This window comes from Rhinatrema bivittatum, chromosome 3 (assembly GCF_901001135.1).
Source record: "Rhinatrema bivittatum chromosome 3, aRhiBiv1.1, whole genome shotgun sequence".
NCBI classification, from domain to species: Eukaryota; Metazoa; Chordata; class Amphibia; order Gymnophiona; family Rhinatrematidae; genus Rhinatrema; species Rhinatrema bivittatum.
The window spans coordinates 249,712,451-249,727,210 of NC_042617.1; the positions used below are offsets into that span (position 1 = coordinate 249,712,451).

Here is a 14,760-nt window from a genome sequence, read left to right on the forward strand (position 1 = left end):
CCTGAGAATACTTTCAACCTCCTTTATGGGGCTGCAGGCACTTCTCTAACACCTTCGCCATGGTAGCAATCAGTGTTTCAGGGAAATAGGCTGGCTGGCCCACCTGGGGCAGAATCCCTGCTACCACCTGCAGAGTTTTTCCTTCACATCTTAATAGGGCATGTAATTTTTCTTGCCAACCTCCCACTAGAGTTAAGGGGAGCAGTCACTTTCCTCCCCATAATGACTAAGGGAACAGATACCTCTTCTCCCAACAAAACTGTAAGGATTGGTTTGTTAGGATCTAAATCCATAGAGCAAGTAAAGAAAACTTTCACATTCCCCTGTGCATCACCATATAATCTCCCCCTAACCGTTACTTGCCCTAATACCTGAAGATCTTCTAGGGCCTGCTCAATGGCAGCTGACTTCATGCCCTCAGGGACACCATTCTCCAATATAGCCCATGAAAAGTTAACCCCTTCACCACTACACCAATTTTTCAACATCAGTACTTCCTTAGCACCCATTTTTCCCAATCTGTCAGTCCTGTTCACAGTATGAAAAATCAAAATTAATCAAATTGAACCCAGCAGTGCCTCCAAACATTTTTGTAACTCCCCCTTGACTGCTTACCTCATGGAGAATTCTTGGGTCCGGGACCAACCTGGCAGAAGCTCCCCTTAGGGCAGACTCCATCGGTCCTCACGTTTTTGGTGCTCGGTGCCTCCATCTGAGGAAGAAGGTGTTAGTGGGTGGTATTTCCCTCCCTTCAACTCAAGAAAACAAATAGGACTGTGAACAAGGCTGGCAGCATATACAAATATATACAGGTTTATTAGACTATATAAGTATATACATTTCTTCATGAATATGTGCATCACTAGTAAGATGTCAGACAGCACACTTATCTACTTTTCAGCATGAAGAAGAGACGGCTGAGGGGGGATATGATAGAGGTGTTTAAAATCATGAGAGGTCTAGAACGGGTAGATGTGAATCGGTTATTTACTCTTTCGGATAGTAGAAAGGCTAGGGGGCACTCCAAAAAGTTAGCATGGGGCACATTTAAAACTAATCGGAGAAAGTTCTTTTTTACTCAGCGCACAATTAAACTCTGGAATTTGTTGTCAGAGGATGTGGTTAGTGCAGTTAGTATAGCTGTGTTTAAAAAAGGATTGGATAAGTTCTTGGAGGAGAAGTCCATTACCTGCTATAAGTTCACCTAGAGAATAGTCACTGCCATTAGCAATGGTAACATGGAATAGACTTAGTTTTTGGGTACTTGCCAGGTTCTTGTGGCCTGGATTGGCCACTGTTGGAAACAGGATGCTGGACTTGATGGACCCTTGGTCTGACCCAGTATGGCATTTTCTTATGTTCTTATGTTCTTATTTGTGGTTAATAGTCTCAGGCCACACAATTATATACATTTCTACAAGGTAGCAAGAACATTTAATATTTGGAAATTTGGGGTTGTTGGCCCCCACAATATACCCCCATATAGAAAAGAAGATATCTCTTAGTGTTTGGGTACTTGCCAGGTTCTTGTGGCCTGGTTTGGCCTTTGTTGGAAATAGAATGCTGGGCTTGATGGACCCTTGGTCTGACCCAGCATGACAATTTCTTATGTTCTTATTTTCTCTTGAGTTCCCATCTAATCAAGTGTTATTATTATCCTCCCTCTTTTTTTCCCAAGGTTCACCCATGTGAGAAGATGCAATTGGGCTGGTGGGAAGTGTTGACCTGGGGGGTCTGTTGTATCTAAACTGCTAAGTATCAAGAAATACACTGGTACTGTAAAACTTATTTAACAGACGCTACGGTTAGTTATGACCCATCATACTAGGCTTCATCTGCATAGTGATTTTGCTAGATGATGTGCCTTATGCATAATCATCGGTCAATCAGAATCAATTTTTTAATATTTTCTTGTTGCTTATTGTGCTTAGTGAACTTAGCTTAGTGAGTCGCTGAAGCCATCGTTATGCCCGACATGGTTCCATGTTTCGAACCGTCCAGGTTCTTTGTCAAGGGCTGAATGTTCAGCGTCTGAAGAATAAAATCATTATGATTACCAAGACAAAATCAAAAGCTTTTTTTATCTGTTTTAGATTATCTAAATTATTAACACATTTCAGTGCTAACCGAGGCTAGTGCTTACTGTATTTGTAGTCCCTTCAAATTCGGGTGATCCTGAATTCAATGATGGCGGATCGGCTTGATTTCCTGTGTGAGCGCCGGAAATCAAGCTAGTTATATACAGAGTTGCTTACCATGATTGTTTGATGATGTAATACCTCTCAAGTTAGTGTGTACCATTCAATGGCTAGATTGAGTCCATTTGGATGTATTGAGTTCAACTTGTAAATCCAATATTGCTCTCTATAATTGAGGAAAGATTTAGTGTCACCTCCTCTGGGATTTATATGTACCGATTCAATTATCCGCCATTTGATATCTTGAAATGTATGATGGTATTGTATACAGTGAGATACTATCGGAGCTTGTAGTTTTAATGTGTTAAGACAGCTACGATGTTCTGTTAATCTGACCTTTATGGCACGTTTAGTTCTGCCCACATATATCAAAGCACATGGGCATTGCAGCATGTAGATAACATTACATGATGTGCAGTCAGTGTATTGATATGCTTGATGAATGTTTCCATGAGGATCAGTCCAGTGAGGCCCAATAAGGGCTTGATTACAAAATGTACAGTTGTTGCATTGCCAATGCCCTTTGATATTGGTATTGAGCTGATCAGGAGTTTCTGACAGAAAGGAGTGTACCAATATGTCCTTCAAATTTTTTCCACGAGTATACGCTATTATAGGTGGATCTTGAAAAATAGAATGCATCTTAAGTATTGGCCAGTGATATGCTATTAGCTGAGAAATTTGTTTCGAAAAAGTAGAATGAGGAAGTATGCATGTCAACGGGGTATCTGCTGTTTGTTTGTTGTCTAATAGTAACCATTCTCTTTCTGCATTGAGAGCCCTTTTGAATGCCAATTTGATATATTTTCTAGGATATCCTCGTTGTAAAAATTTCTGTGTCATAATCTTTGACTGTATAATGAAATCTGTTTTTCGGGTGCATAATCTTCTTAGCCGTAAAAACTGGCCAATCGGTAAATTTTTCTTCAAATGAAATGCATGGTAACTGGAGAAGTGCAAGTAAGTATTTTTGGCACAGGGTTTAACATATATGTTAGAATTGAGATGAGTCTTCTTTGTAAATCAAAATGTCCAAAAATTCAATTTTTTGATAATCATGATGTAATGTAAATTGTAAATGTTGATCCAATGAATTTAACCATCTTAGAAAGTTATTTAGAGCTGGTACATCCGAGTTCCACAGGATAAAAATATCGTCTACATAGCGATACCAATGGGTAAAATTAGCAAATTCTGGTGCTATATATAGAAATTTTTTCTCGAAATTTGCAACATATAAATTTGCTATGCTGGGGGCCATAGTGGCCCCCATAGCTGTGCCTAGAATCTGTTTATAAAATTTTTGTTGAAAAATGAAATAATTTTCCGTTAAGGCTAACTTAGCCAGTTGTGAAATGAATTCTGTAGGTACTCGATGTGGTCTTGGTCTTTGTTCTAAAATATCGAAGATAATCTGTAAAGCTGCTGATTGTGGAATGTTAGTGTACAGTGCTTGGATATCTAGGGTGACTAGAATCGAATTTGCGGTACCGTGAATGGATTGGATGACTTTTAACATATTTTTAGTATCCTTTAGATATGATGGAGTGCAAGGAATGAATGGTTGTAAAAAGACATCTACAAAAATCGATAAAGGTTCTAAAATAGAACCAATTGTACTCACAATAGGACGGCCTGGTGGATCAACTTGATTTTTGTGAATTTTGGTACCATATATATAGTGGGAATGGTAGGTGTATCATTAATCAAAAATCTACATTCACGTGACGTGAGAAAACCCTGTGCCATTGCATCTTCAACCATAGTGGCAATTGTGTCTTGTAACGTGGAAGTAGGATCATGAGTTAAGACATTATAATTCAGTAGGTCATTGAGATGGTCTTCCACCTTTTTGATATAATCCTCTTTGTTCATCAGAACTATCAGCTTGTTTGATTATGATGGATGATTCGTCTCTTAGTGATCGCAATGCTATATTTTCTTCTTTACTCAAATTGTATTCTGGGTACCTTGTTTGTTGTTCAATGGAGGATAGGTCACCTAATATCAGATCCATGAAGGTTTTAATGGCTGGATCAATAATTCCTGGTGGGAGCCACTGTGATTTTGGTTTAACCACAGAGAGATCACATCCTGAGTCATGTTGTGAGAAATATAAAGTAATTTGCAACCTTCTGAAAAACTGATATAAGCAACATCTAATTTTGAATGAATCATAATAGTGAAATGGGACAAATGAAAGCCCTTTTTGTAGAATAGATCGTTGTATAGTAGTGAGATGATATGATGATAGGTTCATTACGATTGATTCCTGTTCTGTGACCGTGTCCATGGACGTTGATTCGAATCTTGCCATGTCAATTGGCGGTTCAGAAAAAAACGTCACCCCTGTTGACGAGTAGATCCTCGGTAATTTCCCCGTCTATAATCATGATACCGGGGGAGGCATATTGCCCGTGGATACTTGTGGTTCTTCTTCAGAGCTGGAAGACGAATCATCTGATGATCCTGCAAAGGCTACCTTCCTAGGTTTGTTGGTGGTGGATTTTCTCTGCCAGGGGTAAATCCCCCCTGTAGCATAATCCTTTTCATCCCTTTTAAATTTTGCAATTTTGCTGGAATGTAACTCATTTTTAAATTTTTCTATGGCTGCTTGGTGCTCCTGAAATTTAGAATCAAATGTTTCTGGTGATTCTTGTTGTTTTAATGATGATATAGCTTGATCGCAAGTCAGTCTAATGTCATCTGCTAGTTTGCTGGTAGTTTCAACTAGAAGTAACATTATATCCAGGGAGCACTTATTTAAAATGGCAAGCCAGCGTTGTATAAATTCTTCGTTGTCAGGGTAAATCGATGGTTCTAAATTTATACGTAGCCCTCTCGGGATCATTTCTGATTTGATGTATTGTAAGAGAGTTGCAGAGTGTAATTCGGATCGTACTAATCTCTGAGCTTCATCGGCGAGGTCTGACCAAGATTTATTGGTGACTTCCACCGTTGGATCATCAAATAGTAATGTACCTTTTAAAGCCTCGGCTATATGTGATTCAGAATAACTGAATGTGTTCGCCCACAGCGTGATATAAAAGGAGGGACAGTAATCTTACAATGTTAATCAATTAGACCTCCAATGTTTGAAGTAAACGATATAAGTACTCAGTGGAAATATCCCTCTGTCAAGTAAGTTATGACCCATCATACTAGGCTTCATCTGCATAGTGATTTTGCTAGATGATGTGCCTTATGCATAATCATCGGTCAATCAGAGTCAATTTTTTAATATTTTCTGTTGCTTATTGTGCTTAGTGAACTTAGCTTAGTGAGTCGCTGAAGCCATCGTTATGCCCGACATGGTTCCATGTTTCGAACTGTCCAGGTTCTTTGTCAAGGGCTGAATGTTCAGCGTCTGAAGAATAAAATCATTATGATTACCAAGACAAAATCAAAAGCTTTTTTTATCTGTTTTAGATTATCTAAATTATTAACACATTTCAGTGCTAACCGAGGCTAGTGCTTACTGTATTTGTAGTCCCTTCAAATTCGGGTGATCCTGAATTCAATGATGGCGAATCGGCTTGATTTCCTGTGTGAGCGCCGGAAATCAAGCTAGTTATATACAGAGTTGCTTACCATGATTGTTTGATGACGTAATACCTCTCAAGTTAGTGTGTACCATTCAATGGCTAGATTGAGTCCATTTGGATGTATTGAGTTCAACTTGTAAATCCAATATTGCTCTCTATAATTGAGGAAAGATTTAGTGTCACCTCCTCTGGGATTTATATGTACTGATTCAATTATCCGCCATTTGATATCTTGAAATGTATGATGGTATTGTATACAGTGAGATACTATCGGAGCTTGTAGTTTTAATGTGTTAAGACAGCTACGATGTTCTGTCAATCTGACCTTTATGGCACGTTTAGTTCTGCCCACATATATCAAAGCACATGGGCATTGCAGCATGTAGATAACATTACATGATGTGCAGTCAGTGTATTGATATGCTTGATGAATGTTTCCATGAGGATCAGTCCAGTGAGACCCAATAAGGGCTTGATTACAAAATGTACGGTTGTTGCATTGCCAATGCCCTTTGATGTTGGTATTGAGCTGATCAGGAGTTTCTGACAGAAAGGTGTGTACCAATATGTCCTTCAAATTTTTTCCACGAGTATACGCTATTATAGGTGGATCTTGAAAAATAGAATGCATCTTAAGTATTGGCCAGTGATATGCTATTAGCTGAGAAATTTGATTTAAAACATTTCACTGCAAGTTAGCAACAATAGTCCAGAGGGCTATGACATGCAAATCTCTTACCTGAGTCTCTGACTCGTCTATTCAATGGTCATTTAAGCACCTTCATATTAAGGGGTCTGGCAACCTTTTCTATCTCATTCTAGGTTTCTTGGACTGGTGGCTCATGTTACATAGCTGCATTTTCCTCTTTTTTTTTTTTTCCTCTGCTGCAATTCACTTAGATGGTAGCATGGTCTTTACCCTTTCTCCCTTGTGAAGGGGGTTTCATATACATACATATATGTGCGTATGTTATAAAATGACTGCAACTCTTGGCACTGGCTGATGAGTGCGTGCACATGTGCGCCCATGTGCTGGTTTTAAAATTCACCTTTCAGTGTTTTTGTTTTCAGGTTATGGTCATAGTTTTCTGTGTGCCCTTTTTATTTCCTTGGTCTTTGTTTTTGTAGTAAAGGGTAAGCAAATGTCTTATAAAGTGTCTCTTGTTCTGTCCCATTTTTCTCTGTTTTCCGCATTGGCCTTTGAAATTCTCTTTCTTTCTTTACATGTTTTATCTCTGCTTTCTCAAGTCTCTGCATGTCTTTTGGCTCTATATTTAGGAACCTGGTGAAATTAAATTTGGGCACCCAGCCCTAGTAAATTTTCCAAATGGCAAATTTAAGAGCCTAAATCTAAAAGTTAGGATACTAAACCCTTTAGAAAACTGACCTCTATTTTTTTTTAATTGTAGTACACTTCAAAATGTCTGAAGATCACTAAGGTCAGGAATGGAAAGAAATGATAATACCACAAGTCCTTGGCCATTGCCATGATTTTGCACAAACATTTGTTTGCATGTGTTCAATGTACCCGCATGGCACAGATACTTCCTTCTGTCTGCAAGAGAGGTGTTTCTATGGAGATCAGAATGCAGCAGATTAGGGGACAGAAGGCAAAGAGGAGGACCTAAGACAAATGGTCACTAGGTAGTCTCTTTCTATCAATGCATGAAAAGAGACTGCTTCGTGACCATCTGACTTAGATTCTCCTGTATGCCTTCTGCTCTTCTATGCCTTCTCCTCTATGCCGCTGCTACCTCCCCCCCCCCCCCCCCCTATAGTCTGGATCTTTCTGACATAGCTGCTCCTACATGGCAAGATTGAAGTCAAAGGTGTTAGAATAGCTTCCATTGCTGTTGGTGCTTGCATGGCTGGACCATATGGTTCTGTTGATGTTTGTATGACCTGAGTTCACTGGTAGACAGTGATGTTCAGTACTGTCATTGCTCTAGAGAGTCTAATGACCACCATGGATACTCAGAGATTTCTGCATTAGTAGCTGTCTGGAAAACAAAGGAAATAGATGCCTTGGTCCTTTTTCAAGTATTTATTACAATAGAGACTTTTTTTTTTTTTTTTTAAACAATGCCTGACTCAGGCCGGGTTTCGCAGCTCAACAGCCACTGCCTCAGGGGCTATAAATAAATCATACAATAAATATAATCAGTAAAATGAAATCTTCCAGCTATCATACAGATAACTTGTGAATCTCGATTGAAATTGTGAAATGGTGACATCTATAATTTGACAGAAGATGTAACATAAAGAGTACTGGTGTATTATACAGACAAAGAATTTTCCTTATCAATATATAATGACCAATGTTATTATCCATCTTTACCTTAGACAATCATGAATCTCGAGTAAATTTGAATGATGTGGAAACATCAAGGAACAAATTTCTATTAGTGAGTGATGCAAAATAACTACAAAGATGCACAAGTCATTAATAATAATATTTAAACCTTACAATGCTAATTAATTTAATATTTACCTTTGTTTTAACTATCTATAAATTGAAAACCTAATTGTATCATCTCCATATGTATATAAGAAAAAATTGAATAAAATATAATCTTAATTAAAATCTACCATTGGAAAAACAAAAGAAGTGAACACCTCTCCTCTGCACGAATCTTGTAATCCATATATAAAAATATGACTACCCTCTAAATCTTGGTTGAAAAAAGAAGCTTCTAACATACTTAAAAACCAGCACAGTGCTTAAAACATCCTTTAAAACAGTTTTTAAAATTGCTGTGTGCTGCATTAATCATACTTTATTAATTTTCATAGTCTATGATATTAAATGCACCCAGTCGAGATGACTCCGATGTATATGATCAAAAAAAGGGGGCAGGGCATCAATGCGAATGTTAAAAACTGTAAAATCGCGAGTGGAAAATTGACAATTAACAAAAAACTGCAATTTAAAGTCATAAATATAGTTGAACTAAAATAAATGTTAACCCTGCATCATGCAATCTAGTGTTCAGTTTCTGCCCTTTAATTATAAAAGATCTAAGCGCTGCCGGTTGTCCAATAATGAAGGGGATATTTTGGCGCCAAACTCCTTAGTTTAAAAGAGCCGCAAATAATTTAGAAAACCACTATGCTGTAAAAAGAATTCAAAACAAAATAAATAAACTTGTCTTCAACTAAAATACATGATCTCTTCAGTCGAGTATATGAATGTGGTTCCAACAGAAGGCATTTAATTTAAATGGACCTCTTAAGGAAGCGCTATTGATTATATGTAATGCTAAAAAAAATCTAGTAAAATAAGATCAAGATATCTTTGTTTGAATAAGCCTAAATCACATTATTAATCTTCTACTCGGACACAAAGTAGTAATTTTAAAAACACGATTAAACTGGAAGGAATATTTACCTTGCAACGCGCAGTCCCGTATACAGTCTCTACTCTTAGGGGGGTCATTTATCAAATGCGGTAAGGCATTTTCGCATGCGTTAAGGGCTTATCACATGCGTTAAGGGCCATTAACGCATGCAATAAGGGCTTAACGCATGCGAAAACGTGTTAATGCATGCGAAAATTGCCGTACCGCACATCGCGATGCAAATTTTCAAAAGGGGAGGAATAGGGGAGGAGTTGGAGGAGGTCCAATGTAAAGTACGTGCTTTTATCGCAGTTTGCGATAGATTTTGTGCATTATCGCAGGCCATTAACGCTGAAAATAACTACACCTTTTTTATTTGTGGTAAGGGCAGATCGCATGCGATGTTGCATTCCGCGATATTTATCGCGGTGTATTCCGCGTGCGATAAAACCTGTAAACAGCTACCCAGCTTATCTGGACCAATAAAAGGCTTGTTTTAGTAGGTGAACCGTCATGAGACCATCTGCTAACTGCCAGGTGTATATATACATGGCTAGCACATGCCTCGCCAGTCCCGTCGCAGACCACAGCATGTGGAAGCAGGCCACATTGAAGAGAGCACAGGGAGTTACCAGCAGTGCAGGCAGAGCCTGCACTCCTGCAGAGTCACAGGCCTGGTCGGGGCAGGCCACATGCCAGGGCCCAGGCAAGGATAAATAGGGACCGTATATTCCCTCCACGTACGTTCTTGGATGGCATGCCTGAGGACACAGTGGTGAGCAGGTATCGTCTCAGCACTCAGGCTATAAATGAGTTATATGAAGACATGCGACTTGATCTGGATCCTGCGACCACAAGGTCCCATGCCATCCCTGGCATGACCAAGCTGCTGGATGCACTCCATTTCACTGCCAGCGGCTCTTTCCAAACCACAGTAGGAGTTGTGGGAGGAATGTCTCAGAGCACATTTTCATGCTGTCTGGATCAGGTCATTGAAGCAGTCATGGCCCGCATACATCGATACATATACTTTCCTCGCAACAGGCAGGGCTTGATGGACTTGAAGAGAGCTTTTTATGCCTTTGCACACTTCCCCAATGTCATTGGAGCTATCGACTGCACCCATGTGGCCATCATTCCACCACGTGAACGGGAGGCAGCTTACCGCAACAGGAAGCTATTCCACTCTCTCAATGTCCAAATGGTCTGTGATGCAGGAATGCATATTCTGGACACGGTGGCCAGGTACCTGGGCGGAACCCATGATTCCTTCATACTAAGGCAATCGGGCCTTTTCGACCGACTTTGAGGCAGGCTTATACGGTGATACTTGGCTTGTAGGTAAAAGACGTCATCTTTTCTCTATTCCATATCTATACCATATTGCTGAAGTGTGTCATATCACCCAAAAGGGAGGCAAACAGTTGTGGCCTTGCCATGGCCATGTTAAGTGTTCCAACCCACTATACATGGTGTGTCAGGGGTCATGAGCAAGTGATAGGCTTAATGTATGCCTTTTGCACATCCTTCTTCACTGTCCTGCTGCCGGTCTGTGGTGAAAGGGATCCGTAATGGTGTGAAATATGAAGCTGTATCTAGGTACCTAGTACGGATCATCTATATGTCCCTTTTCCTATGAGTCCCTGTGGTGGCGTTCCAATGCCTGCACACTGCACACTGATGCCATACTCCCTGTATGTGTGATTATATACCAAGCCATCTTGCCCCTTGGCAGCCACTGTAAATCTGTACACGTGCCCTCCTGTACAGCAAGTATTGTGCCCTGCATGTTACTGGCCCCTGGTATGGCCTCGATAGCCTATTGTGCCACAATCGGCCAGACACCACAGCCTGCACTCCTGCAATGCACAATCACCATAACAATGTAAGCAATGTCCTTTCACTGCAGGTCCCACAGCTGTAATGTTGGTGTTTGCAGTTGTGTGGCAGCTACACCTCTGTACCCAGTCCTGCATTCGAATGGGTAGTTAGGCCACATGCAATGCTGTACTGATGGACATAGTAGCTGCTTAGCATAATAGGTGACAACTCCTAAGTATACTGCAGTCAGGCAACAGGAATGAGCCTTTAAGGCCCAGCTATGTTCCAGGCTATCTTGCACTGTATAACTGGATGTTGTGGGTAGCCTGTCAAATCAGGCTATAACATAGCTTACAGTAATATGTTTCTTATGTCATTGGTGCAGGAGATTTAGCTTATGGTTGCCGGCCATGGCTTCTGACCCCCATACACATGCCTAATACGCCTGCAGAGATGAGATACGACGCTTTATGTGCTACCCGCACAGTCATTGAATGCACCTTTGGCCTTCTTAAAAGCCGTTTTCGCTGTTTGGACAAGACGGGGGGAGCCTTAATGTATGCCCCAGACAAAGCTGGCAGGATTGTCCTACTGTGCTGTGTGTTCCATAATTTGGCAGTACGTCATGGAATACCAATGGATATATGTCCCGACCTCCCACAGGATCCTGCACGTGTGAATGCCCGAGCCCAGGAGACCCTAGCGACTGGCAGACAGATTCGCCAGAACCTTATCGCATCACACTTTTCCTGATGGGTCCGGCCAATGGAATGTGTGTTGGAATGGCATTGATGGGTGTGGCCGACGAATAAGTGCAGCGCTTCCAGTCATAACTAGTACATTGGTATGATGTGCATGCCTAGGTATGTGCCCTATTTCAATTACTTTCTGTATTATGGACCCTTGCACTGGCGTTGGAATAAAAGCTATGCTGCCAAGTTTCCGTTTTATACATGGTGTAGCCACCTTCTGTTCTGCATGCATGACACAGTAAAAGAGGCTGGTCTGTTAACATAGTGTGTGACCTACCTAGAACCATGTGGGGTGGCTAGCAGGGTGGACCTCTCACACTTTTTGATATGTACATGTAACAGCTTTCTAACAGTTGAAATGGCCAACATATGTAAGCACCATGCACAGTGGTTCAACATTTGTTGCGTGTCTGTGTGTATGTACAAGGACATTCCCAGTTAATTGTGAAACCTGGCCATCCTCACATGACCTTTAATCTCTCACATGCATGACGATCTGCATAACACTTCGCTGTGTACATACAGGTACACATCTGATTCCGTACATGTCTACAGGTGTACAAAGTGTGGATGTACTTCACCTTCAGGTGACAGTGCTTCATGTACCTTGGAAGTGTGTACCATGGGTGCCCACAATCCCACACACATCCCCACACCAGAACCCTCTTACCCTTCCTTACAAGCAGGCTGAACGTCTTGCTGATATGATTGTCAAGTGTCACAATGTGCATAGCTTTTGGAAACCAACCTTTGGCCTTTCACAAAGCGAGCTTAACTGTGTACATGGTTGCAAGGTCACCCTATTGGCTGTGGTGGTATCATGCAGATATGACACGGTGTCCCCTCTATGAACATGTGAATATCCACTTGCTGGACTGTGAAGGCACATGACAGTATGACTTACAGTCATACTGCTCTCTCAGGTTGCACTTACATATATAACTATCATGCACGCCAAGGGTTTACCATCCTTTCAGCAGTCTTTCACATGACGGCCATCTATAATATCCATATGGGTGCCTTATCTGAGGCCCGACTCATTACACTGTTTCAGCTCTTATACAGCTTTAACAAGGAGCACTTCAGTTTATTCCTTCATGATAACCATTACAGGACTGGCACACAAACTGAAGTCTACAGGCAATGTGGTATGTGTGATGTCCTGCAAAACACATAGTCTCGCACACAAAGCATATTGTACTGCAACCCACCTAATGCAAAAGCCTTGCAGGCGTACATCAGGTGTACCGTCAGCTTCTCCACATGTGTGTGGAGGTCTGAACAGCGGCAAAGGTGAGCAGTGCTTGTACTGTTACCTGTCACCATTTGTAGGATTTTAGACCTGTCCTTTGGTCATATCCCATCCATGAAGGGTGGCGTCCATGGCTGTTTCAGCAGCCTACCTTTGGTGAACTGAACACGAAAGATTCATCAGGCATTCTCAGATGCACTGTATACTCATTTGGGTGGTGAACTCCAAACACAGATGTTAGGTGTATGTGATGGTAGATTATGTCCTTTACATGTTGGCATTGTGGCAAGCTGCCCTGCACAGTATGTTACAGCAGTCTGTGGCACATAATCGAATGAGCCATGAACGTGAGGTGAATAATAGCTGTTGGTGAGGTGTTTTCAGAATGCAGCTATACCTACTGTTTGTGAAGGCGGGAGGTTAGATGGGTGAGAAGCAGGTACAGTTAGTTTTCTATGAGCCCGTACATCCATAGGTTCAGGCGTGCCATTCACAGAGTACTGTTGTACCAATTGTCTGTGAAGGGACAGCATTCTGTACGGGGTTGGCATAACATACATGTGTGTGATACGTATGTTATGCAGTTCTGAGTGCACCATGCTCACTCGGACACTTGTAGTGTGCGGTCCCTGCTGCTTTACCGTACGTCCGCTGTATGTGTAGTCTACATAAGGTATATAGCAGGTAATTGGGTGGCAGGTTTTTTCTAACCTATAGTTTAGTGTGCTTTTAGATGGTAGATGGTGTGTGTAGGCCAGGGCCCTCAGACACTGTACCACTATGTACTAGGGTCATTATGGTTTCATATATTACCCTTCCATTTCTACAACTTATGACAGCACTCTGTGAATGTGCTGTTCATGCAGGTGCAGAGATGGGGCCGGGACCAGTGTTATTTAATGACTTGTTACTCACCATCCGGTATATGGGCTCAGCTTGCACCAACCACCACAGCAAGGGTTGCTCCGCAACGATTCGTACGTAGTCACATCATTTACGGTTTATGTGCACCTTGCCCACTCCATCATTCACATACTGTTGCTATTCATGCTGCCATTTTCGATAATGAACTGGGTGGCACATGCCTATGTGCATGTGGGGCAGCCTGGAGAGTGTCAATACATAATGATTAGTTTCAGCATTCACTCAAAATAGTTGTAATAGCCATGTTCCCAGCATGCATATAGATAGAAAGGTGCCTGATTCACTTTCTGTGTGTATGAATGGCCATGCAATGACACCCCACACACCGGGATTGGGCTACAGCTGTCGCTCTGCATATGTATGTGTGACGGTATGGCCATAGCATACACCACAGGACCACTCCTAATGCCGCCCTCACATAATCCGCCTACACCAGCTCTGTATGGGGCATATGATATAGGGAACCTTTACAGTGTCATTTATTTATATTTATTTATTTATTTAGAATTTTTATATACCGACATTCTTGAAAAAAAATATCAAATCATATCGGTTTCCATTGTAACAGAACAATCGTGGCTATGGCGTTACATTAAAACAAGTCATCAAATAACAAATATAAGTAGAACAGCAAAACAGTGGTAATAGGTACCAAGTCGTCAAATAACAAATATAAGTAGAACAGCAAAACAGTGGTAATAGGCGTTACATAAAATAAGGTGTCTAAAAGGGTATCACTATAAACCTGAGAAGTAACTAAAGGCGTAAGTGGGGGCCCTAAAGGATAGCGGGTAGCAATGAGGAGAGGGAGGGGTAAGAGGAGCAGGCTGAAGGACGGAGGGAGGGAGGAGGAAGAAGAGGGGAGGGATGGGTGGCACTAAATCGTGCTAAGGGGAACATGCTAAGGTGGTTGAGGACAATCATGGGTCC

The 14,760-nt window shown here is 41.2% G+C and overlaps 1 protein-coding gene across 2 annotated transcripts in view; it reads left to right on the forward strand.

The window, feature by feature from the left end:
* Nucleotides 1-11,783, forward strand: part of LOC115087338 (zinc finger protein 182-like) — a 118,653-nt gene extending 106,870 nt beyond the window's left edge. The window contains exon 11 of one of the 2 annotated variants that reach the window (XM_029594432.1): nt 11,566-11,783. In XM_029594432.1, the coding sequence (XP_029450292.1) occupies nt 11,566-11,655 (90 nt within the window). In that variant the 3' untranslated portion in view covers nt 11,656-11,783. The remainder of the gene's footprint in view (nt 1-11,565) is intronic. The other variant, XM_029594431.1, reaches the window with a different exon arrangement.
* The last annotated feature ends 2,977 nt before the right edge of the window (nt 11,784-14,760 follow it).